Source organism: Stylophora pistillata, chromosome 2, assembly GCF_964205215.1.
Source record: "Stylophora pistillata chromosome 2, jaStyPist1.2, whole genome shotgun sequence".
NCBI lineage: Eukaryota > Metazoa > Cnidaria > Anthozoa > Scleractinia > Pocilloporidae > Stylophora > Stylophora pistillata.
Genome location: NC_142520.1, coordinates 58,165,067 through 58,187,565, shown reverse-complemented (window position 1 = coordinate 58,187,565; position 22,499 = coordinate 58,165,067). Strand labels below are relative to the sequence as shown.

The following is a 22,499-nucleotide window of genomic DNA, read 5'->3' as shown; positions in this document are numbered from 1 at the left end:
GAGTGGACTGTGTTTTCAGGTGTCAGAATTCTTAGTGATTTGAGTCACAGATTCCAGCACCCATTTTCTCACGGCCATTATTTCCCGAGTATCAAGTTGATTGAATGTTGCCCCTTCAGGCATATTGTGTTTGCATTCAAAACTACTTAAAATGAAATCATACGACGATCTAAGAAAGAAGTGCAGCGAGCAGCTGAATTTCGAGCCATTTCAAACGCTCATCCGATTGGCAAAATCAGCTGAGTTAGAAATTACTGATGCGAAATTCGCGCACATGATGGACGATAGTGATGAGTTGAAGAATCTTCGAGAAGAATTTTTCTATCCAAAGATAAGGGATCTTCCTAAAGGTAAGATGAATTTGTCATCAAGACACCACTTTAAGATTTAAGAATTTAAAATCTAAAATTTCAAGGGAAAGAATTCCATATATTCCCATACTATTCTAAAACAAAACTGTCGTCTCAAGAATAATCTTTTGTTTTGCCATCGTTTTCATTGAACAGAGACTGAATGCTTAATAAATGTTTGGGGTTCTACGGAAATCTTGCCATTTCAAGGGATACATTTGGCAGTTTTTTAGTTTAAACATGCGTATTAAACACAGAATCACTTATCAAACCACTCCTCGTCGTTTTGTGGACAGAATCGAAGACATTCCGATACAACATGGAGCACGTGGAAATATGTTTTGCCATACGGCTAGTTTACAGATGTCCCAATGCATGTCCGAATGACAATCAATTCCGCGCTTTGTGGACAATTTTAAGCGATCAAGGCGATCACATAGTTACACGTTAGACGGGCACGGATGGGCGTCCTGGAGGTTTACCCGATCACATAACGCAGAAGTTGAATGGTTTCACAAAGTATCTTTGTGGCATGATGTCTGGGATATTTTGCTACATGAGCAGAAAAATTGAAATTTCTTAATAAAATCATTTGACCATTCTTCATGCTGCAGTTAACCCCTGCTAAAATAAAGTACTTATTGACTAGCCCTGAGGGAAAGGGTGAGTTTTATTTCTGGGCAATCCAAATATTTCCCAAGGCTAAGTCCCTGGGAATATTAGGGGTTAAGGGGAAATAAAGCTCACTGTTTCCTGTAGGACTAGACTTAAAGTGCCTTTTTATACCTCTCATCTCAAAAATAGAACAGACTGGGTATCAGTCATACTTGGGCAAAGTTTTCTGTGTTCCTGGCTAAATACAACACAGGAAACTGAAAAAGGCAGCAAAGAAAGCAAAAACTCCTGTTAAACTGCAAGGGTCAGACTGGGTAGGGGGCAAATTTTAATGAACACACCAAACAACTGATATAAACCAGATATATACATTTATTCAATTTGTGTTAAAAAAAGGATTGAACAAACTGAAAAAATCTGTTTTGTTAAGAAAACGATGACAACTCTCTCTGTCAGTAACACTTCTTTTTATTCAGTTAAAGTGCCCCTGAGACAAAAATTGACCATTTTATTTTGGGCTAATTTGTTTACAGAATGAATAAAGGCTGATAGTTTCGAAAGAAACTGTTTGGGGCTGCGTCAGTGGGAGTAACGAAATAATTTGGATATATCAACAAAGTTGAAATGGTAAATTGGCCACCGTAATGATTACTAAAGCTGACGTTTCGAGTGTTAGCCCTTCGTCGGAGCGAATAGAGGAATTGTGGGTTGTATGTGCTTTTAAAGGCAGAAAATGGAGCTACGTTCTTGGTGGGTGCATGGCAACGAGAAAAACATGAATAAATTAGTGGAATGAAAAGCGTTCATTGATCCCTGTGGGATTTAGACTGCCGGTTTGAAAGATGAGCTTTGTTCAAGATTTTTACGGCTTTCCGTGCCACCTAAGTGCAAGGAAAGACCGCAGATTGCCATATGTTGCTCAGAATGATTAGGTAAATTAAAATGTTTAGCGACTGGTTTCGATGTGTCCTTGTCATTCCTTTCCACGTCTCGAGAACACCTTCGAGACGTGGAAAGGAATGACAAGGACACATCGAAACCAGTCGCTAGACATTTTAATTTACCTAATCATTCTGAGCAACATATGGCAATCTGCGGTCTTTCCTTGCACTTAGGTGACACGGAAAGCCGTAAAAATCTTGAACAAAAGCTCATCTTTCAAACCGGCAGTCTAAATCCCACAGGGATCAATGAACGCTTTTCATTCCACTAATTTATTCATGTTTTTCTCGTTGCCATGCACCCACCAATAACATAGCTCCATTTTCTGCCTTTAAAAGCACACACAACCCACAATTCCTCTATTCGCTCCGACGAAGGGCTAACGCTCGAAACGTCAGCTTTTGTAATCATTACGGTGGCCAATTTACCATTTCAACTTTGTTGATATATCCAAATTATTTTGTTTACAGAATGTTGAATTGGGTCAAGTTAAAACCCTTTTCGCTATTAAAAACTCAAAACAAACCTTCGATGACCAATTTTTACTGCTTCAAAGTTGTCCAAAAATCGTCCGCCATTGCTGAAAACATGTTCCAGCCGAGCCTGCAATTGTACAGCAGAAAATGTCATCATGAGGTCAAAAGCTCAACAAACTTAAATGCTTTGCTTTGTCACAACTCTCTTTGTTCGCTGCACAGAGAATCACACATACTACTTTTTTGAGAACTGTTTCGTTGTCAGTCGTGAAATGTCGACTTTCTCTGATGATGAATTGTCCCAGAAATCATCTGAAGCTTCCGTGGATAGTTTTCAGCCAACAAGTGATGAATTTTTGCCATGCGAATAAAGATAAACACAGAATGGCATGGACTCGCCATGTGGCGTTTGTGGTCGCATCGCTTTATCGCCTTCAATTTGTATTTTTGCTTGTCGTAAGGGTTTTAAAAATTGTTTTTGGCAATGGCTGATTGTGTATTTAGGCAGATATTGGGAGTTTGTGAAAGCCATTTCCAAGCCATCAATGTGTTTGCCCTGATGCATTTGGTCAATAATCTCATTAACCCTTCCCTATGTGTTTTTTACTATCGGTGCTTTGAGAGGTTTGAAGTGAACTCCGTTGTTGAGTTGCACTTTAGCCTCTTTTGTTTTTTCTGTCTTATTCATGATGACTGTTGTTGTGTTGCTTCGTTGAGGTTTAAAGCAGAGTTTGTTTTAACTCTTTTAGAGCCGTGACCTCATTGCAATTATTTACAAAGTATTTTTTGGCTTAGATACTATCTCCAAGTTGTGTTATGACAAATTTCTGAGTAGCTCTGAAGGGCAATAGAAGACTGAACCGGTGGCATTCAGTTTGATATGAAATGGAAACGCTTCTTTGTTTTGTCCGTGAAAGGTGTAACGGAGGCGCATTCGTCTTGTGAATAAACCTCGCAAAGTTGGCCTGATTTAATTTACATTGGGATGAATTTGAGACCCTTTGATAGCACGCTGTCAGATCGTTGATAGTTTGAGAGGTTCTTAAAGAAATTTTCATTTCCTCAGTTTCTTGGCTGCACGCCTACATTTTAAAATATTTCTATGCTCTATGTGTGTCTTAAGCTGTTTGTTCTACTTTCGCTGATATTAAAGCCAGCTTTTTTTAGAGTTAGAGCACACAATTATATTTTTCATCTCTTTTGTATAAAAGTGAGTTCTTTGAGGTCAGAGATCCCATTCCTCAATTCGGTTATTTTATCATTCTTATTTACAATGTTCACGGAGTACTTTCCTTTGTGTAACGTATTCTGCCAGGGAGTTGTTAAAGGTGGATATTGATAGGCTCACAGTTATATAAAGGTGACAAAACCCATGGAGGTTCGTAGGCTTCCCTTTCGTCGAGATTGCACTGAGGACAGTTTTTCTTGCCCCTTTTTTGAATGGTAGGCAATGAAACTGGCAGAATTCTTCGCCTAGATCTTTCAAAGTACCAAGATCTCTCGAAACAGTCCTCCGAAAAGTGTTCGGAGCAGATCAAAAATATTCCTGCAGGATTGAAGTGTACTCAGCAATTTCGAACAAATCGCATATGTTTTTCCTGCTCTGACCTATTTGCAAGGCTCCGATGCAGAGAAATACCTGCAGCATATTCTGCACAATTAGATTCAGCTTTGAATTACACATCGATGCCTTGTCATTTTTGTTTAGTTTTTGTAAGAATAGAGTAAAGGACTCTGTTATGTTTTCTTGACATTTTACCATGTGAGATTTTCATATTGAGCCTTTAATTGGCCTTTTTTTCCTCTGAGTCCTGCGATCAACTTCCGGAACATGGTCAAATAATGGCGGACGCAAAATCGTGAACTTAATGGCCCGAAAAAAGATCTTTCTGGTGCTCGGTCTAGACTGAAATTTGGCAGAGTATGTGAAGGAGACACACTGTCAACATGAAAATGAAAAAAAATGATATACGAAAATTTTGATCTCAGGGGCACTTTAACTAAGCGGCAGTTTCTTCGTCTTTCATATGATATAATTATGGAAGATGGGCTAATGATCCAAGAGTTAGTACTACATATAAATAACTTATATTAATCAAATAATCTATAAGTTTGTTTACCAGTAAACACCTACTTATACACCTGCTAATTGTATATTAGCTTATGTGTAAATATAACCATTTACTTCCTTGTGAATTGAAAACTTTAATTTCAAGCCTACAGGGTTTTCCCTTATAAAAATGCTACTTGTTTATAAAACTAATTGATTAGATAAAATTTCAACAGGAAATATAAAGGTCAATAAGATTTCAATGGTGCATTCCATATAATTATTTAGAGAGAAATTCAAAGTTAATGATCTCACTGAAGTCTGGTCCTTTAACTTTGGTTGTTGGCAAATGATAGCTTATCAGTAACTTCAAGCTTTTAATTTGGCTTATTTCAGAAATTGTCAGAATATTTTTTAGAGAGGGTGGGGAAGGGGAATCTCTCATGTAATAGACAAAATTTGGCAAAGATGCCCATACAAGGACTAATCAGTGACAGCTATTTTTGGTGACTCAAATTATTGTCTAATAGAATTAGAACATCATTATCACCTTATCAGGCATCATGCCAATTTTTGTGGGCTAAAATAAAGAGATTTTAGCATGCTTGTACTTGTTTAGACTTTAATGTTATCACTTATTCACTTTTTATTTTCTCAGTGCCCTCCAAACTGATATTGATTGTAAAAACATAATTTTTTAAGCCTAAAGATTGAGATTCATGAGTCATTTTAACCCTAGTGATTCAGGCCAAGACTACTCTGTGTCAGGCCCAAAACATAATTATTAATGCCACAAACACAAACTCTATTGTTTTATTAATTATACTTTGTCTGTACAGTTGATCCGGCATTAGTGGATATGGAGATGGACAGCATGTACTTCTGTGGAAATTCTCTTGGACTCCAACCCAAAGAATCACGTACATTGGTTATACAGGAGCTGGACAAGTGGGAAAAAATGTAAATATTTTTCTCTGTCTCAATTGAATTGTTATTTGTTACACTGTCTGCCTTGATTGAAGGGATCATTGGTATAATGTTAGCAGAGATGCCATTTCAAATCTGGAGATTTTTTTTTTGGACCAGCTTCCCCCTGGCCTAATTTACCAATGTGACCCCCCTGAAAATTTCTTTTTTGATTTGGACCTCCTACTGGCCCCTCCATCACCATCACCTTGAAATATGCACAGTGCACATAAACCATTATGTGGACCTTTGAGTATCAGTGAGGGCACCAAGCAATTTCACAGAAAAAATGTGGATCTCTCTGTGATGGACTTCATTTGGTTAAATATTCATCCAATCAGATTCTCACTTATAAAGGAGTAACAAAGAAGAAACTTTCTTGTTTTTGATAGCCATGAACAGTGTGAAAGAAAATGAAACCAGAAACCATAATACAAGTACAAGAAGCCAGATGATTTAGTATTTTGGAACATATGCACTTAAATCGTAGTTTTTTGTGGGCAACTGATCCAAACTTCCTTTTATCCAGGAGTTTTGATCACCTGTACGGGAGAGTGGTAGATTGGCTCTGTATCCCGGAGACTCCCAGATAATCCGGGAAAGTTGGCATGTATGTGTTTAAGTTATTGCCATACATCTATACCTAAATGAAAACAGGGACTTATCCAGAGCTGCTTTAGTCAAAGTTGAGAAGTGTAATGAAGTGAAGGGAGGATTAAGTGTGAAATAATACGGCATGTCACTTTTTTCAAGTTGCCTTCATCCTCATCCTGTTTTCAGGGGAGTTCATGGTCATTTTTGTGGTGATCTTCCTTGGTGGAAAATAGAAGACTTCGTACTCTCAGAAAGTGCTAGAATAGTAGGTAAGGTTCGTTTTACAACTGATGGAAAGGGAAGGCTTTGCTATCAAATTCAATGTAATTAATGCAGGTAATAAACAACATGAATCTTATAAATAACAATTATAGAAGTAATGCATTATGTCTATAGGTCTGTTGCTGCTCCTTGTACATAAATTATAAAATTGTCAATACTTAATCTTATCTCATTTTGTTGCTGGTTTTTTTTTTTTTTTTTTTCATTATATAGTCATGGAATCTTCTCTACAAAGAAGAAAAAAAAGGATAGTTACATTATAGAAGCCATCATCTCAAATCTATGTAGTAATTAATAAGAAAATAGCGAGACTGTTTATGGAAATCAAGAGGCCACAAACGATATCTGAAAATTGGAGATATCTAATCCCAATGGTGGGTTTGGAATCTCTATCTCCAGTGTAGTGTTTCTTAGGTGAAACTTTATTTTCCAGGTGCTAAGGATATAGAAGTTGCCATCATGAACTCTCTCACAGTAAATTTGCACCTTCTCTTGGTGCCATTCTACAGACCAACACCTCAGAGACACAAAATTCTAATAGAAGCAAAGGCATTCCCCTCAGATCATGTAGGTTTTACATGAATGTGCTGTGAGTATGTGACAGTATTTCTGTGTAGTACTGCGAGTGTCTGTGAGCCAGTATGTGTGGTAAAGGGTTAAGGAGGCAGGAAGGAAGGTCAGGAGGGAACGTCAGGAGGGAGGTTGGTTCATAGATGGGAAGAAGGTCAGAAAGGAGAATGGAAAAGCGGAAGGAAAAAGGCATGGAGAAAGACAGGGTCAGATATGAAAGCGACAGAGAGAGAGGAAGTTTACCTGCAGGAAGAAAGGTAAGGTATGAAGGGAGGGAAGATGGCAGGAAGAAAGCTAAGGTAGATCAGGAAGTGAGGAAAGGAGGCAGGAAGGGAAAAAGGAAAGAAGGGAAGGAGGGAGATGTTGAGGTCAAGGAGAGAGAGGGAGGTTTTTAGGAAGAAAGGCCAAGGCAGAAAGGGAGGAAAGAAGGGAGGAACCAAGCAAGCAAGCAAAGGAGGAAGGGAGGAAATAGTTGAGATCAGGAAGAGAGGATGGTCACCAGGAAGAAAGATCATGAACAGGAGGATACAAGGGAGGAATTAAGGTAAGAAACAAGGGAAGAAGGAAGGAAGGAAGGAAAGAAGGAAAAAGGAGAGCAAGAGAGGGAGGTACATGTAGTTTGGAAAAAGAGTCAGGAACAGAATGAATGAGGATAGAAGGAAGGAAGTAAGGTCAGGAAGGATGAAAGGAAGGGTAAGGGGAAGAAAGGAAGGATAAGAGAAAGAGAGGGAGATACCAAGGTCTAGAAGACAGGGAAATAGCTATGAACTCAAGAAAATCAGGAATACAAGAAGGGGCAGGTATGATTGGCAGGAAGATAGAGAGGTAGGCCAGGAAGATTAGCAAGAGATTAAGGGAGCTATGAAACATTGTAACTCACAATATTTATTTGCAGTATGCAGTGCAGTCACAGATAAGTTTCCATGGATACAATCCAGCAGAAGCCCTCATTGAAGCTACACCGAGAGAGGTAATGAATGAAGCGATGTAATTGCAGTTCCTGATGTAATAATTATAATTAGAAAAGAGATGTAAATCAGGCAAACAATAGCATGTCTTTAGTTTGGGACCAGTCTTAAAAAAAAAGTAAATGAAGAGTTGAAAGGAATATAGAAATTAGTATTCCTGACTTGTTATACATATATATTTTTGGCATAAATTTATCCTTGGTGTTTGCGTGTATATTTCAACTCAGATTTTGTTATAAGTGTACTTAACGGTGGTATGTGACATGGATCAAATTGATGCAGATATATTGGTGTTGTCACCAGGATTCTGATTATCTGAATAGTGATAAAATATTAATTTGAAGCTGTTTACTAACATCATTAATTTTCCTGAGAGCTATTAACTGAGATTCTGGACAACTTAAGTTTGAATCAAATATTAATAAAATGCTACCTAGGGTGAGGAACTACTCAGAACAGATGATATTCTGTCCTTAATTGAGAAACATGGAGATTCAATAGCACTTGTTATGTTTAGTGGTAAGTATAATTATTTATTTAATTTAGTATGCATGATGCCCGTTATTTCATAATGAGCTAAATTGAGGAAAAGCAACTGCAGGCTACTGTTCATGCAATCACCAATTACAGACATCTCTAGAGGTACCCTGTGTAAATTATCATAAAATTTCTTAATTTTTTTTCTTTAAAGTGAGTGAGGCATATAATGCCAACTTGGTTTTCAGGTGTTCAATATTACTCTGGACAATTTTTTGACATAAAAAGAATTACTGCATCTGCACAGAAAAAGGTGAGACTGATAAGATTTGTTGCGTTACTTTTACACATAATTGTGCATAACCATGCTAATGTTTTAGTAGGTCATCAACTGGGAACAATAAAATTTTGCAAAGAATTCTAATGCTGCTCTGTTTTATTATCATAAAAACCTCAGATAAGTAACTCTTTTCCTGAAGTCATAATCTTACTGATACATGATGTATTATACATACGTGTCTGTATATAATTATATGCACAATGCTTGGTGAGAAAAGGAAATCAACCTGATATTACATGTATTTGGATATTAGACAATCACTTGATTCCAGATGCAGTCTGGGATAAATTTTCATGTTAAGTAAATTTTTCAAATGGTCTAAGGAAGCATATGATAATTATATGCATAATTAATATTGATTATTAGCTACACTTTCCTTTTTAAATGATTTATTTTAATCTAAAATTTTTATTAATATGATAATTGTACTTTTCTCATTATCAACAGGGTTGTGTGGTTGGTTGGGATCTAGCACATGCTGTTGGAAATGTGGAATTGCACCTTCATGACTGGAATGTTGACTTTGCCTGTTGGTGTTCTTACAAGGTGAGCGACGTGTAGTTGTAACCTTTTTGCCAATCCATTATATGAATATATGTTCATGCTCATTGGCCAGCTGACATGCAGTTTTTTGTGATGTGTGCATTTTATAGTCATGTAGTGTAATAAAAGAAAAAAATAATAATTAAAGATCTCATTGTAAAAATTTAGTTTGATGACACCATTTTTCTGTTAAAAAGTATCTAAACTCAGGACCTGGAGGGATTGCAGGAGCATTTGTCCATGAAAAGCACGCTTATAACTTTGACCTTCCCAAGTAAGTTTTAGAAAGAAGCATGTGATGAACCAGTATAACAGCATGTTACATGACTGTATTGAATTATTTTAAAGATCATTCACACTTGGAGAAGTATTGTGTATTTTGCAACCAAAAAAAGTTTTCCTTAATTGTTCACTCATGAATACAGTTTGAGAGTCAAGCTGTAACATTTTGGATTGCTGAACTTTCAGAAGGCTCAGTTAGTAAAAAATGTTGGCTGTGGCAAGACAAAAAAAGATAATAGAAAATAATCAAACTATTTTTGAACGTGTATCTCCAACCCTGTCCATGGGTAAGAAATAAAGCTTAGAAATATATATAGAACTAGGGGTGCAGGTCAGTGCCATTAGATTGTTGAGGAATAATGATGAGGAATTAATGATAATGGTTACATTAATCATACTTGTATGGTTTTAATTTGTGATGAAGATTTCTGTAGTGCCATAATTCCAAGAATTCACTGACACATAGCAGTAAATGGTTGTATCATTCTTTTAAGGACAAGAAGGCATCAGTTTATGTGCTCTTACTGGTTGTTGATATCAGAATTCAAATAGGGCACTGATGTTTTGTAGGTTTGCTGGCTGGTGGGGTCATGACAGAACAAGTCGTTTTGAAATGGGCCATGGTACTATGATATTTCTATTTAATTCTAAAAATTAAAGGGATTTGTGGAACGAAGCCTGGAGTGATTTTTGATGGAACATCATATTCTCCATATGTTTCATAAAGGAAAAAAAGACAGTTTGGAAGGAGAATATTGTAGACTATCAAAAGTCACTCGGGGCTTTTTTCCCTTCCCCCTTTTTATCAATTATTTAACTAAATTGCCAACTAAGCCCAGCCTGGCCAAGTCACAACAGTAAATAAATCCCCTCTCTGGTATATTTTCCTACAACAGTAAGAAAGTATGACATCTGTAGCAGTGGAGGGAGAAGGAGAGGTGGCTTGGGGTTGGTTACAGACAGCCTGGGTCCACCCTTCCTTATTTGGGTTAAAAAATAAACCCAGAAGAAAGAAAATCCACAGATCAACACACACAAAAAACGCCCTATCCCCCTCGCCCCCCCCCATCTCGAGGTCTGTGTCCGCCACTGCGTAGCGCTCATTTCTTTGACTCTTATGACCGTAACTCGTGATAATGTGCCAATATTATGTAGAGAAGTCTGTGCTGATTATGCCTGGAGATGAAGAGAACAGAGAAGCTGCCAATGTTGTTTTCTCGCTATTAAACCACTTTACTTTTGATGCAGAATTCAAGCCACTTCCTGGAGCTGCTGCTTATCAGTTATCTAATCCACCTCTACTACAAACAGTATCATTATTAGGAAGTTTGAATGTAAGCGCTTGTTTTGGTAAACCCCCAGACTTAATGTTGTTCATTTATAAAGTTAATTTTGGTTATTTGTACGGCTTGTTGTGTATTTCTTTTGGTCCAAGAGAACTGAACCTGTTTGTCTATTTATTAAGCTGAGACACAATACTGCGGTTCACCATGCAAAAAAGACAAGTAAACTTGTACATGATGAGACAAACTCTTGTCTCATTAGCAACCTGACTGTAACTGTCAATTTGTTGTGTGTAGGAAAGCTACCAGTACATTAGTTGTCTTGTATTGCACAAAAAAAGAGAGGTAAACTTGTCTAATAAGCATGTGTTTCTTTTTTTTCCCTTTTCAACCAGATTTTTGCTAAAACAACCATGAAGAAACTTAGAGCAAAGTCAGATTTATTGACAGGTAAAGAATCAAATATTTAAAAGGCAGTTTAATTTGCGCTCACAATAAGTAACTGTTAGATTTTCATTTCCCCGTCTCTGCTCATGCTCCGATATACCAAAAGGAGAAAGAGTTGGCTGTAAACTCTGGTTTGAAAAGCAAATTCTTGTAATTCTCTGGTTTCTCTCGTTTGGCTTTTTCAAATGAGCTTATAATGTAAAGTAGCCGCCGTAAAGTTTTTAAGCTGACGTTTCGAGCGTTAGCTCCACATTCAAATCAGTTGATCAAACCAAACTGTCTTGTTATACAAGGTCACCCCAGCAATGCAGCACCGCAGTTTCTTTAGAACTTTCCCCTTTTATACTTTGGATACGCAAGAGTTTTTACTAAACTTGAAAATGTTTATCTTTAGCTTATCTTGAGCTTCTTCTCCTACACCATTTCGGAGTGCCACAAGACGATGAAGAAACACCCACAAAACAGCAAAAAATGGAAAACGGTTTTACAGGAGACAAGAAAAACGTACATATGTCAATCATTACGCCAGTCAATCCCGCTGAACGTGGATGTCAGCTGTCAGTCAAATTCTCTGAGCCAATAAAATCCGTACATAAAGAGCTTCAAAAACGAGGAGTTGTGGTAAGAACTGAAATGGTGTAGAAATGAATGAAATCATTTCGTGTCCACTGTCATATTGTTGTATAGTATTATCCTGGTTTGAATTTATTTCAGGCGGATACACGGGAACCTGACGTCATGAGGATTGCTCCAACGCCGCTGTACAACAGCTTCACGGACGTTCATCGGTTTGCGACGTCATTAAAGGAAGGTTTTCGTATGCTGGATTCCTTTGAATCCGAATAGTGGTTAACTTGTCGTCACACTATGGGATAGTTTTATAAACTATGAAGCACTTATTTTGGTGCCCTGGGTGTAGATGTTACAGCATTTGCTCTTTATAACTGGGCAGCGGGTGTGCACGAGACAGGCGTATACTCTCACCGACGTTCGCACTCACAAAGCGCCGGTGCACGCTCGGTGTTGTTAATGAAACTTGTCACTGAATCGCATAGCACACATGGTACAATATAATTTATGATATTTATTGTTTATGTTTGTATTGGCAAGATTTCCGTTTTAACCTCATTATGCACACAGCAATTGAATAAAAGAAAACTGTGGCGTTGTCTTATAATTGTATGAGGTTAGACGGGAATCTCTCTACGTATTTTTTTTATTAATTTATTTATTCACTTAATTTTGCGACTAAGTACGGCATACTTGCGTTTTCTTAAATTTATATACCTAGTCTCTTAATTTTGCTAGTAGTTACTGCATACTTGAACTTGAAATCAACCACGCGAAGAACAACGTGATTTTTTAAAAAGAGTAGCTACAGTGTTTAAGGTTGTATGAATATACTAACAATGATGTTAGGACTTATTTACACGCACATTCGAACGTGGTTATTTATAAGGTATTTGTAAGGGTATAAAAATGGAAAAGTGTTTAATAGTCAGGAATTTTAAGAGTTTTTTACTTAATAAACGATTGCGTTTCATTTTGGAAGAGGGATACAGTCAAACCTCGATTATACGGACTCGTCGGGACCTCGGTAAATAGTCCGGATAATCGATAGTTCGGATAATCGAAAATATGAATATGAATGAGATAGAAATCTAAACAAAAGGTATACAACAAAGAAAACATCATTTTAATTGTGATATCTACACAGCCTGTATGTATTTACAGATAACGCATCGGAATATTTCTGTCTCGTCGCACTTGCGAATTTTGGAAAGCGCACAGGATAATACGCTGTTTCAACAGTCTTTTGAAAGGATTATTGGGCTGTTTGCGACTCAGAGTTTTCAAGATCACAACTAATTAATATTCATGCAAAAGTTGGGACCAGAGAAGAACGGTCCGGATAATCGAATAGTCCGGATAATTGAGGTCCGGATAATCGAGGTTCGACTGTATGATGGTTTTTTTTTAGGCACAGGGTGACCGGATATTGAGACCAGTCGTAGCTACCCTAGACCTACTAATGGGATTTCCCCTCGGCGCGGACAGTGAGCTACTGGATGTTTGAGGGGTGATACGGCTTTGTAAGATCATCCGGCGTGGCAAAGCAAGACCCGATTAAAAGCGGTCACATTTGAACAGGGGTCAGTGTTCTGTCTTGCTCAACACAAGTCCGATTAATGTACCCAACCACAGAACAAGGCGACTGTCTCCCCATGTTTTTCATTTCATCAGGTTTTTCTTCACTCGACTTCTTAGTTGGCACGGTCATGCTGTGGGATGAAACCCGAGACGTTGAAATGTTCCTTGACTCCATCCACTTTTGTCTTTTTCGACAGAAAGCCGCCCGCACCTCACCATTCTTTAAAACATGAAGAAGGAAGATAAACAAACCCTAAAAGAAAGTTTCATGAAAAAGAGCATTCAAAATCTTATATGAAAGAAATTTAATCTTAGTGGCTGGAAATTAGTATTCCATGTAACCTTGTGGCAAACTCCTAGACAGATATCTTCTTTGTAATCTTTGGTATCGGTGGCCAGTGGCATTCCTATAACCTGATAAAACATCCGCTTGGAAACTGAACTTACCTATCACACAATGCGTACTATGTTTATTATGTTATAAATACCTTTATTTTCTGGGGACTGGAAAAGAGTTAGAGGTGCGAGTACCTGTACTGAGTTGAGCGTGGTGAAGATATACTGAAATACCAGACCAGCATCTGTTACGCTTAGAATACCAAATACCCAGGTCAGTCCCAGGAGAGGAAACAGTACCACTACTGCTTTAGAACCCTGTCTGCAACAACAAATAAGTTTATTTTAAATTGTTTAGCTTTATCTACAACGAGGGAATGAAATGAGGTAAATGCGATGTGTAAATGCGATGTGTAAATGCGATGTTTAAAGCATTTAAGATTAATATTTAAGATTCGTTGTTCATTATTTAATCAGTTTAATTCTCTTTTGTCTGATAACTCTATTCTTTCGTTAAAACCCTCTTTTGAGTTTTAGGTAAAGATAATTTCCATAAATTATGGCGTCCATACAAAGTTACTACAGTTCCAGTTTTATCTGGTGTTTCCAAAAAACAATGCGCAGTTGTTCAATGATATTTCAAACCTAAGTGGTGCTATCTCGACAGAAATCGAGACTACAGCTTACAGCTTAATTTAGCAAGCAGCAAGGTGATCGCAAGTGTCTTCAGTTGGTTAATGGTCACAACATTAAAATTGAGGGGCGGCTGTCAATCTCGGGTTAAAAACTGAAAATGGCTTTCTTTTCAGTAGAGATGTGTTTTTGTTCTGAATTTACCTTATTTTCTCGAACTCAGACGTTCTGTCACCTTGGATGTGAATGATTTCATAGATAACTCGAGTTAGGAGTCCGGAATTAATCTGTGTAAAGAGAAGTATCCAATGAGTAACATATCGAATAGATTACAAAATACGAGCACTTAAATTGTATCGATTGAAAAGCTGAAACGTACCATGCAAACAACAAGAACTGGTGCAGCAAATGTCCAGATCAGATTATTGCTGAAGGATACCCAACAACTATATTTGCAAGAAAGGATACAAGCAATTATATTGATAAGCCAAAACAAAGGAAACATCTGAAAGAAAACCAACTGATTTATATTCCACTAATTTATTCGTGTTTTTTTCGTTGCCATGTTCCCACCAATCACGTAGCTCCTTTTTCTGCCTTTAAAAGCACACACAACCCACAATTCCTCTATTCGCTCCGACGAAGGGCTAACGCTCGAAACGTCAGCTTTTGTAATCGTAACGGTGGCCAATTTACCGTGACCATTTCAACTTTGTTGATATATTCAAGTTATTTCGTTACCCCCACCGCCCCCACCGACGCAGCCCCAAACAGTTTCTTTAGAAACTATCAGCCTTTATTCAACTGATTTACAGTTCGCTAACAGATTTATCCTTAACGTGATGAAGGGAGTGATGGTCATAACCTGGCAGTAAAGTTGTGGGTTTTACCGATATTAATAATTAATATTAATTAATAATTAATATTAATAAGCTTTTGTTCTCCTTTCCACGTCACTGCAGTCAGTCCTGAATTGTTAACAATATGAAAAAGAATTCCTGAAATGTTCCAGAATGTCTACACGTTCAGTGAAGCAAGACCATGAATGTAAAGATTTGTGTTTTTGTGAACTTGTAAAAGGGCGCATAGTCTTTTTCAGTGAAAGTTTATATTTTATTGCTTGTACTTACAATTCACCATGCACATAGTTGTTAACACCACCCTCTAGATTGTAAGCGACCAGTAGTGATAACAACACCATTAACAGGGGAAAGCCTGAAATTATAAGAAAAATGAAAATTATTTGAAATTTTTTTGGAAGACTTGATATGCAAAGGAATTTGCAAATGGGCGCTTTTTACCCCCTATGAACTAATAATACAATCTCTAGAATGGTCCTTTTTTGCCAGTTAGAAACCAAGACGATATTCAAGATGAACTACACTTACCCCAGGATATAGCATAAAAAAAGCGCATCTTGACAACGGTATTGAAAACTTTAACAACCATTAGATACAAGTAAACTCCTTCAATCAACATCCAAATAAATCCAGCCAGATAAAAATAATGGATTAACGCCGCTACGAAGATGCACACTCCCTAAGGTAAAGATTAAACATAAATTTAGATCACATGTTCATCACTTAGGAGCTGAACAGTTTATGATAATATCATAATGTGTCATGCAGTTGGCTCATTCATTAATGCTTGTGTTTAGGTGTGGTCTCTCAGGACTACCTTTCCCTCCTTCAGGAAAAACGAATGAGGAAGTTAAAGCGATCGTTGTCTCACCTTTGATTCTGAGGAATCTACTCCACAGAGGAATACCAATTGTGCTATCGCTATAGCAACCACAAGATTGAAATGAATTTGAATTTGCTCCTGCTTTAGATCCCTGAGTAAAGAGATTTAGATACTTTTAAGGGTCAAGTACTTCTTGCGCAGTTCGCATTGAGTGCAAACACCATAAATAATGGAAATATACGATGAAATTACTTTGTAGCCAGATTAAACAAGATGGATTTTTAAAGTCTTATTACTTAGCATAATTATCAAAAGATTGCCAGTACCTATGTATCGTGGAAGAAAAACTAAATGAATAATCAAGTTTACCCCACAACCAAAAATAAATCCTAACAAAAAACCTGAATCCAATTTTAATGATTCGTACAACACTTACATTAAGGCTACGTAGGCTACGATAGTCAGCAATTCTCCCATAAGTGACAGGCCACAACCAACGTAAGTAATGACGTCCAATGCCACTTTATGGTCTGACGACATCTGTCATCAAAAAATCGGGAAAGAAAGATTACAGAACTGCTTTAACATCTATGGTACGTCATAGTACACTTCATTGTATGTTTTTGCTTTAATTTTGAAAACGCGAAAAGCGTGATTTTACCAACCGTTGTGTCTCCAACTTGCATAAGAACGGCAAAGTTTGTGAGATGATTACAGCTGCACGTGACCTGGTTGTCGTCAGATTGAACCAGTGAACAACCTGTACTAGACCAGGAACCATTCACCTCAGATCTAAAGTATAAAAACCAATTTAATCAGGAAAAAAACCTTATCATGGTATTTTTTTTCTTTTTTGATCTTTACAAGAAGAGAATAAAACCGATGCTCTAGACCCACATTTGAAGAATGCGATGAACGCAGATACCAACATTTTTCAAGACTATGCACTTGCGCAAAAATCACCTACACCAAACTTACTTGCGATTAAAATCCCAGAAAACACAGTGAGGAACATCAGCATTTTGTGTTTCCTAACGAGATGGTGAAATTCAAACATTAGATGTGAAAAATCTTATTTCTTATTTCATACTTTCTACAAGAAAGAGAATTCAAACCTAAAGTGCTTACAGTGTTTACTTCTTACATGGGTTTGTTGAACAAGGAGACGATACTGAAACATCATGTCTTTCTGTATAGCAACACTTCCCTGTTTAGACAGTAAAAAATACCTCATCATAACTGAAAGAGATCGTCACGTTTTCCACAAGAATACCAGATGGCTCGGGATATACTGCACTGGCAATCACCCGACTTCTGAGCGTAAGGTTTGTTAAAGGTCTTCTGAAAATTTGCGAATGATGAAATGAATAATTGCACGTTTCACCAGTGAAATGGCAAATAAGACCAAAGGCAATGTAACTAGTCACAGAATGGACATAAATAAGTGGACAACTTATAGTGTTAGGGCACTATAAACCTACGTACCCGTCCGATTCAATTTCTGACGCAGGGATCCACCGTTTGATACCATCGTAAAGAGTGCTCACAACAACGGAATCTGTCGAAAGAAAAAATGAGTAATAAGTAATGTACCGGAATTTGAGAAAACAAACGCCTCTTTAAACTGGTCACCGATTCTTCACTGTCTGATGATTGTACCTTGTCCTTTGAACAATCCCGAAGGAAGCGAAATTTTTGCTTTACCCTCCTTTCCAGAGAAACTCGTATCCGCTGCAGAGAAAACGATGGAGTTTTCGTTGTTCGCCGGCACTTTATGAATCTTCATTGCTGGAAAAACATGAGAAATGATAATTTAACACAATGCGACAGAAGTAACGCCGTGGATATACAGCTTGGTTGAACCTTGTAGCTGCATTCGTCTGCGAGATATTCTTTTAACCTAAAGGGTAACAAATCTTAATGCAAGTCCAGATCCTTACCAAAGAGCTCTTCTGAGATAATTTTTTCCTCATTTGATTCAAAGTGAATCCTGCCGTAACTGATGGCAAATGTCTCCAGCTGATGGGTGGCTGACAGTATATTGATGCCGTTATTATCAGTTGCGTCCTCTTTTAGAGATCTTATTAAGCTGATTATCGCATTTCTTGCAATCTGAAATTTAAAAACCAACCATAAACATTCAGCTTCTAAGACATTCTGAAATCTACCGTCACTATTTAGTATTACCTGAAGAGAGGTTTGGTCGCTGGCGTTGAGAGACTGTATGACTGAGTAGAACCTCCGTAACTATAACAAAAGGACAGACTGTGAATACATGAGTAATTTATATTTGAACTGCATGGTGATTACTGAGTAATAATCGCAGTTATGAACACTGCTTGGTAAAAAGAATAGAGTTCGTTTTACATTGCCTATGGTTGAAGGAAAGACCTACTCCTTATCCTCTTCGGTGGCTCTCCTCAACTCTGAGTAATATGAGTGCAATGCAATATGCAATGAATACTGATTTTATGAGAAGCCACCTAGGCATATTTCCTTGGTTAAAAGCTACTGGGGTCCGCATAGTAGCAGCTAGATGATTTTCCATCACCAAAGAAAATAGACCGAGTCAATGTAAAAGTACGTAAATACCTCATCCTTGGATGACAGTTTACCCCCCGAAAGGACAGTACTATCCATGAGAGCTTCTGTTTGTGAAGATGGAGCGGCAGCCGAGGTTAAAGCTTCTCTTATGGTGCCAAAAACCATACTCATAGGCTCCGCTGTCTGTATATTACTTGTTAAACCTGAATAAACTGGGGTAGTTGTTAATTTCAACGAGGTGATCCCTACTGGTGTAACTGTTGTCGCTTTTGGAAAATCAAAGATAGGTGACATTTCTGTGGACATTCTTGGTGTGGTTAATTTTGGTGAGCTGCCCTTAGCCAAGAAAGACCTTGTACTGGAAGTTGGCTCCGTTGCGGTCTCTTTGCTTACCAAGGTTTCGGGTTGCTTAGACTTAACAGACGAAGTGTGCTTTGGTGACAACTTGGACGACTGATTTTCTATAACATTTAAAAAAAAAAAAAAACTATAAGCAGCTTTGTTACTCAGAGATTTTTTTTCAATGATCAGTTGCTGACAAAATTAATTAGGTGCGCTTCATACTGATGGCGATGCACGCACATAATGCGTGATAAACTTGTCGGTAAGTAACTTCGTGAATTCAAGTATTACCTATTACAGATTTTATCAAAGTTTAAGAGCTAATTATGAGATCTGACCAGTAGAACTATCATATTATTTTCCCATTTGCTGCTTAAGGGAATTCAAACGTTCATTAATCGACCTTTCTTATCGATAACTTTACCGGACTAGTTGTCTGTTTGTCATTTTCAATTTTTCATCTCGCATTGTGTCACTCTACAACTGAAATAGATAATTGAGTTGTTACCCGTCTCGCAGAGGAAGCGCTCATTATCATGGCATTTTTTCGCCTTCATCTTATCGGCACTTTTACGGACTAAAAAGCAGTACCACCCTGGTTTCCAGTCTTCTTTTTTTCCTTGGATGATATTGGTTAACGATATCTGGTCCGCAGGACGTTCGTCACATTGATCGTACTTCTCTGTTATCCAACAGAAACCTTTCCCTTTTTCATAGCTACGAGGTAAAAGTACTCGCCTTAATTACGTAAATACATTTTGCTGACAAAGGCAAGGAATAAGGATATTAGGTTTCATCTAACAATGAAGTAACAGATCTTTAAGCATAGAGGCCAGAGTAAAACTTATATCTTTGACTAAACCAGGTAACTTAGCCAGGTACCCATTATAATTGACCAGTTGGAGAAGATTCTCTATTGCATCCCAAAGACCAGATAAAGGAGCTTGCCTTTATTGAGTATTTTTCAGTGAAGTTGCCTGATAACCAGCGAATTCTCTCAATTGATGGCAATTCCCTTCCATTCCCTGGAATGCCTCAAACATCCCTTATCTTAAATAGCAACCGCTCCTGCGCATTTATGCCTACTAGTGTTTATGACATTACAGGTTCGAATGAATATGAAATGGACTCGCCATTTTTCCCGGTGTATGTGGCGTTATTCAGCTACAGGGGATCTCATTAGTCTTCATTTACGAGCTTTCCTCATTCATTTTGTTCTCCTCTTAATGTTAGATTCAAAACAACTGTAAATTTTTCATTTCAATTTTCTACCTTACCTTAATCCTATCCAGTAAGGTTTATCATCAGAAATAACATTCTTGACTTCTTGAAGACTAGCCGAATCTATTATTCTTCCAAGTCGTTCATTTCCGTCGCACTTGCAACCCCCTTTCTCTCCTAAATCTTCTCCTTTACATGGGTTTGAACTATGGCGATATGTGAGTGAGGAACTTGACTGGTAAATATCTAATGACAAGATAAAAGATAATTCAAGAAATCACATACCAACCTTTAAATCAATTGATTTTTCAAAGTCATTCAGCTGGCGCGTAATGAACCCCAAGGATTTCATCTGCTACAGCCATCTTCAACATCAAGGTTGAAAAATTCCCAATCTAAAAGATGCGTTTGCATACTGAAAACTGCAATAAAAACTTCGCATTTGAGCAGAACGGAAAGCAACATACATTTCCAACTGGTCGTAACCTGGTAACATAACATCGCTTGTACACTCAAAGTAAGGAAAATCTTAATAGCCAGCTGCACGTTGGTGGAACTTATATTTGTTCTTGTAACTTTAAAATTTTAATATTTACATTTCCTTTGAATCACATTTTCTTGATGGCGAACATTTGATTCGTTATTTTTCAAGATAATTTACAAGCAAAAACAAGAAGGGTGCGTCTACTTCTGCCCTGCTGTTGCGTTGAATATTTCATGAAAAATTGTGCAAATACTCCAGTTATAATCAACACCCTCAGTGCAAACTCATATTCGAATTCATTAGATTTTTTTATCGGCGGTACGAAGAAGTTGAACGCTTATTTACTAGCCACGTGTGACAATTTTGAAACCTTTGTGAATATTTAGTGAACGTTCATTTCCCAAGACTCCAACTTATTCAGACTCAACCAATCGAAAATTTTCTTTCTGGATAAACCAATTTCAAATTTGTGTATGTACTATTGTAGGTTGCTACAGGGTTTACGAACATTCTCAAAACTTTAGCAGAGCAAGTTTTCACTGACTAGCATCATCGCGGCAGCTTTCATACGATGAGTTTATGGGTGAAAAGGGCTTAGCCAGAAATTGATACTTTTTACGCCAGTACTCAATTGAATCTTAAACATATTAACACTCGTGATATAAATTTCAGCAGAGTAAGTTACAACTTGCGATGGAAAATAACGACGTGAATGTGACTTCAATACACACTAGCGCACCGAGGAATAAAATGGCTTTGATACAAACAATGAGGCAAAAGACAGACCCTTTCTTTCATGTCTGAAGCTACACTGAAAATTACAAGAATCAATATCAATAAGATATAAAAATATATATTGATCTTAAAAGAGCTTTGAAACAAAAAGAGAAAATTAACTCTCCTATGTATGTTTAATCTACAGTGTTAATACCGCCAGGGACACTAATAAGAGCCTTGTTTGTGTCAGTTTATTGAAAAAAAAAAAGGTGCAATCTAAGACATTACAAGTTACAAACTGTGCAGAACAAAGGTTTTCACTCATGATCATGAAAACAACAGACGTTGTTACTTACCACCCAGGAACACGAAAATTTCAAGCAGAATATGGAAGTTAAACAGGTTGATATGGAAAAAATTATTCATTTTCTAAACCAAGACGCCGTCGTTGTAGCTAACTTTGCCCAAGATAGCTTAATGTTCCTTTGAAAACTTTTTTTCCTGATCTCGTATCTTCCGTGCCCCGTGTTTATAAGGAGAGACGTATTTTACTAATTATGTAAATATATTTCTATCCTGCTTTTGCTGACTTCCTATGATTATGAGGTTTTGTAATCTTTTGTTTGTTAATAGATGCAATTGTGTCAAGGATGACTGGAAGGTTGTTCACCTGTGCATTTATTGACTATTGAGTGACACACAAAATTGCTTGGAAAATATTTCATATGATTTTCTTTTTCTTCCCTAATGAACGAGTAAATTCAGGAATACGAGTTTTCACCTGCCTCAGTAATTTATGGCATTCGTTCGGAAAGGAACAAAATTAATCCGGAACAAAGGGAAATTATTTTGTTAATGCATATTAAAAAAAACCACAACAACAACTACGTCAGGCGGGAAGAAAAATCAACTCGATGCCGACGCAAATGCGCAAATGAAATAAATTCTCTCTAAAAAAAATTGATGTGGTCAATTAATTTTGGATTCTTCACAACGAAAGTTCTTCCATGGTCAAAAATTATGATATTGCAGCTTCTAAGCAAACTTGTATCTGCTGATAATTGAAACGATCGAGTCTTGATTCCAAGCAAATATTCCAGTTTAATATTAAATATCACTCGCTACAACCATAGAAATTTTACTGAAGTTAAGATAAAAGAAAGTCTGAAAAATTGAGAAATTCGTTTAGAAAAACAAATCCCA

The 22,499-nt window shown here is 37.2% G+C and overlaps 2 protein-coding genes and 1 pseudogene across 4 annotated transcripts in view; 1 reads left to right on the top strand and 2 right to left on the bottom strand.

The window, feature by feature from the left end:
• Positions 1–22,499, bottom strand: part of LOC148740617 (uncharacterized) — a 1,045,961-nt pseudogene that overhangs the window by 449,814 nt on the left and 573,648 nt on the right.
• The window catches only part of LOC111327744 (kynureninase), a 59,396-nt gene continuing 36,961 nt past the window's right edge, over positions 65–22,499 (top strand). The window contains exons 1-14 of one of the 2 annotated variants that reach the window (XM_088748870.1): positions 65–350; positions 5,273–5,393; positions 6,180–6,262; positions 6,709–6,842; positions 7,741–7,815; positions 8,251–8,332; positions 8,539–8,603; positions 9,078–9,176; positions 9,371–9,447; positions 10,026–10,078; positions 10,704–10,789; positions 11,134–11,188; positions 11,580–11,806; positions 11,900–12,736. In XM_088748870.1, coding sequence (XP_088604996.1) covers positions 152–350; positions 5,273–5,393; positions 6,180–6,262; positions 6,709–6,842; positions 7,741–7,815; positions 8,251–8,332; positions 8,539–8,603; positions 9,078–9,176; positions 9,371–9,447; positions 10,026–10,078; positions 10,704–10,789; positions 11,134–11,188; positions 11,580–11,806; positions 11,900–12,031 — 1,488 coding nt within the window. In that variant the 5' untranslated portion in view covers positions 65–151 and the 3' untranslated portion in view covers positions 12,032–12,736. Of the gene's footprint in view, positions 351–5,272; positions 5,394–6,179; positions 6,263–6,708; positions 6,843–7,740; positions 7,816–8,250; positions 8,333–8,538; positions 8,604–9,077; positions 9,177–9,370; positions 9,448–10,025; positions 10,079–10,703; positions 10,790–11,133; positions 11,189–11,579; positions 11,807–11,899; positions 12,737–22,499 lie in introns of those variants that run through there. The other variant, XM_088748869.1, reaches the window with a different exon arrangement.
• Positions 12,250–21,806, bottom strand: LOC148740645 (adhesion G protein-coupled receptor G2-like). Of its 2 annotated transcripts, none has more exons than XM_088748864.1 (19): positions 21,653–21,806; positions 20,152–20,341; positions 19,383–19,591; positions 18,581–18,993; positions 18,176–18,235; positions 17,929–18,100; positions 17,648–17,776; positions 17,474–17,546; positions 17,218–17,329; positions 16,967–17,019; positions 16,654–16,780; positions 16,425–16,528; positions 16,037–16,139; positions 15,694–15,844; positions 15,436–15,520; positions 14,685–14,751; positions 14,510–14,592; positions 13,868–13,994; positions 12,250–13,589 (listed from the first exon to the last, which is right to left on the bottom strand). In XM_088748864.1, exons 1-19 carry the CDS (start codon positions 21,720–21,722, stop codon positions 13,323–13,325), a joined length of 2,595 nt encoding a protein of 864 aa, XP_088604990.1. In that variant the 5' UTR covers positions 21,723–21,806; the 3' UTR covers positions 12,250–13,322. The 2 variants fall into 2 exon arrangements, with proteins under 2 accessions (XP_088604990.1, XP_088604992.1); XM_088748866.1 differs by having other exon boundaries at positions 17,218–17,326.

Coding starts and splice junctions, on each gene's coding strand:
- LOC148740645 (XM_088748864.1), bottom strand. CDS start 21,722: ATGAATAATTTTTTCCATATCAACCTGTTTAACTTCCATATTCTGCTT. Junction 16,529..16,653: donor TGCAAGTTGGAGACACAACG/GTTGGTAAAATC, acceptor TTTTGATGACAG/ATGTCGTCAGACCATAAAGT. Junction 16,140..16,424: donor GTAGCCTACGTAGCCTTAAT/GTAAGTGTTGTA, acceptor CTCTTTACTCAG/GGATCTAAAGCAGGAGCAAA.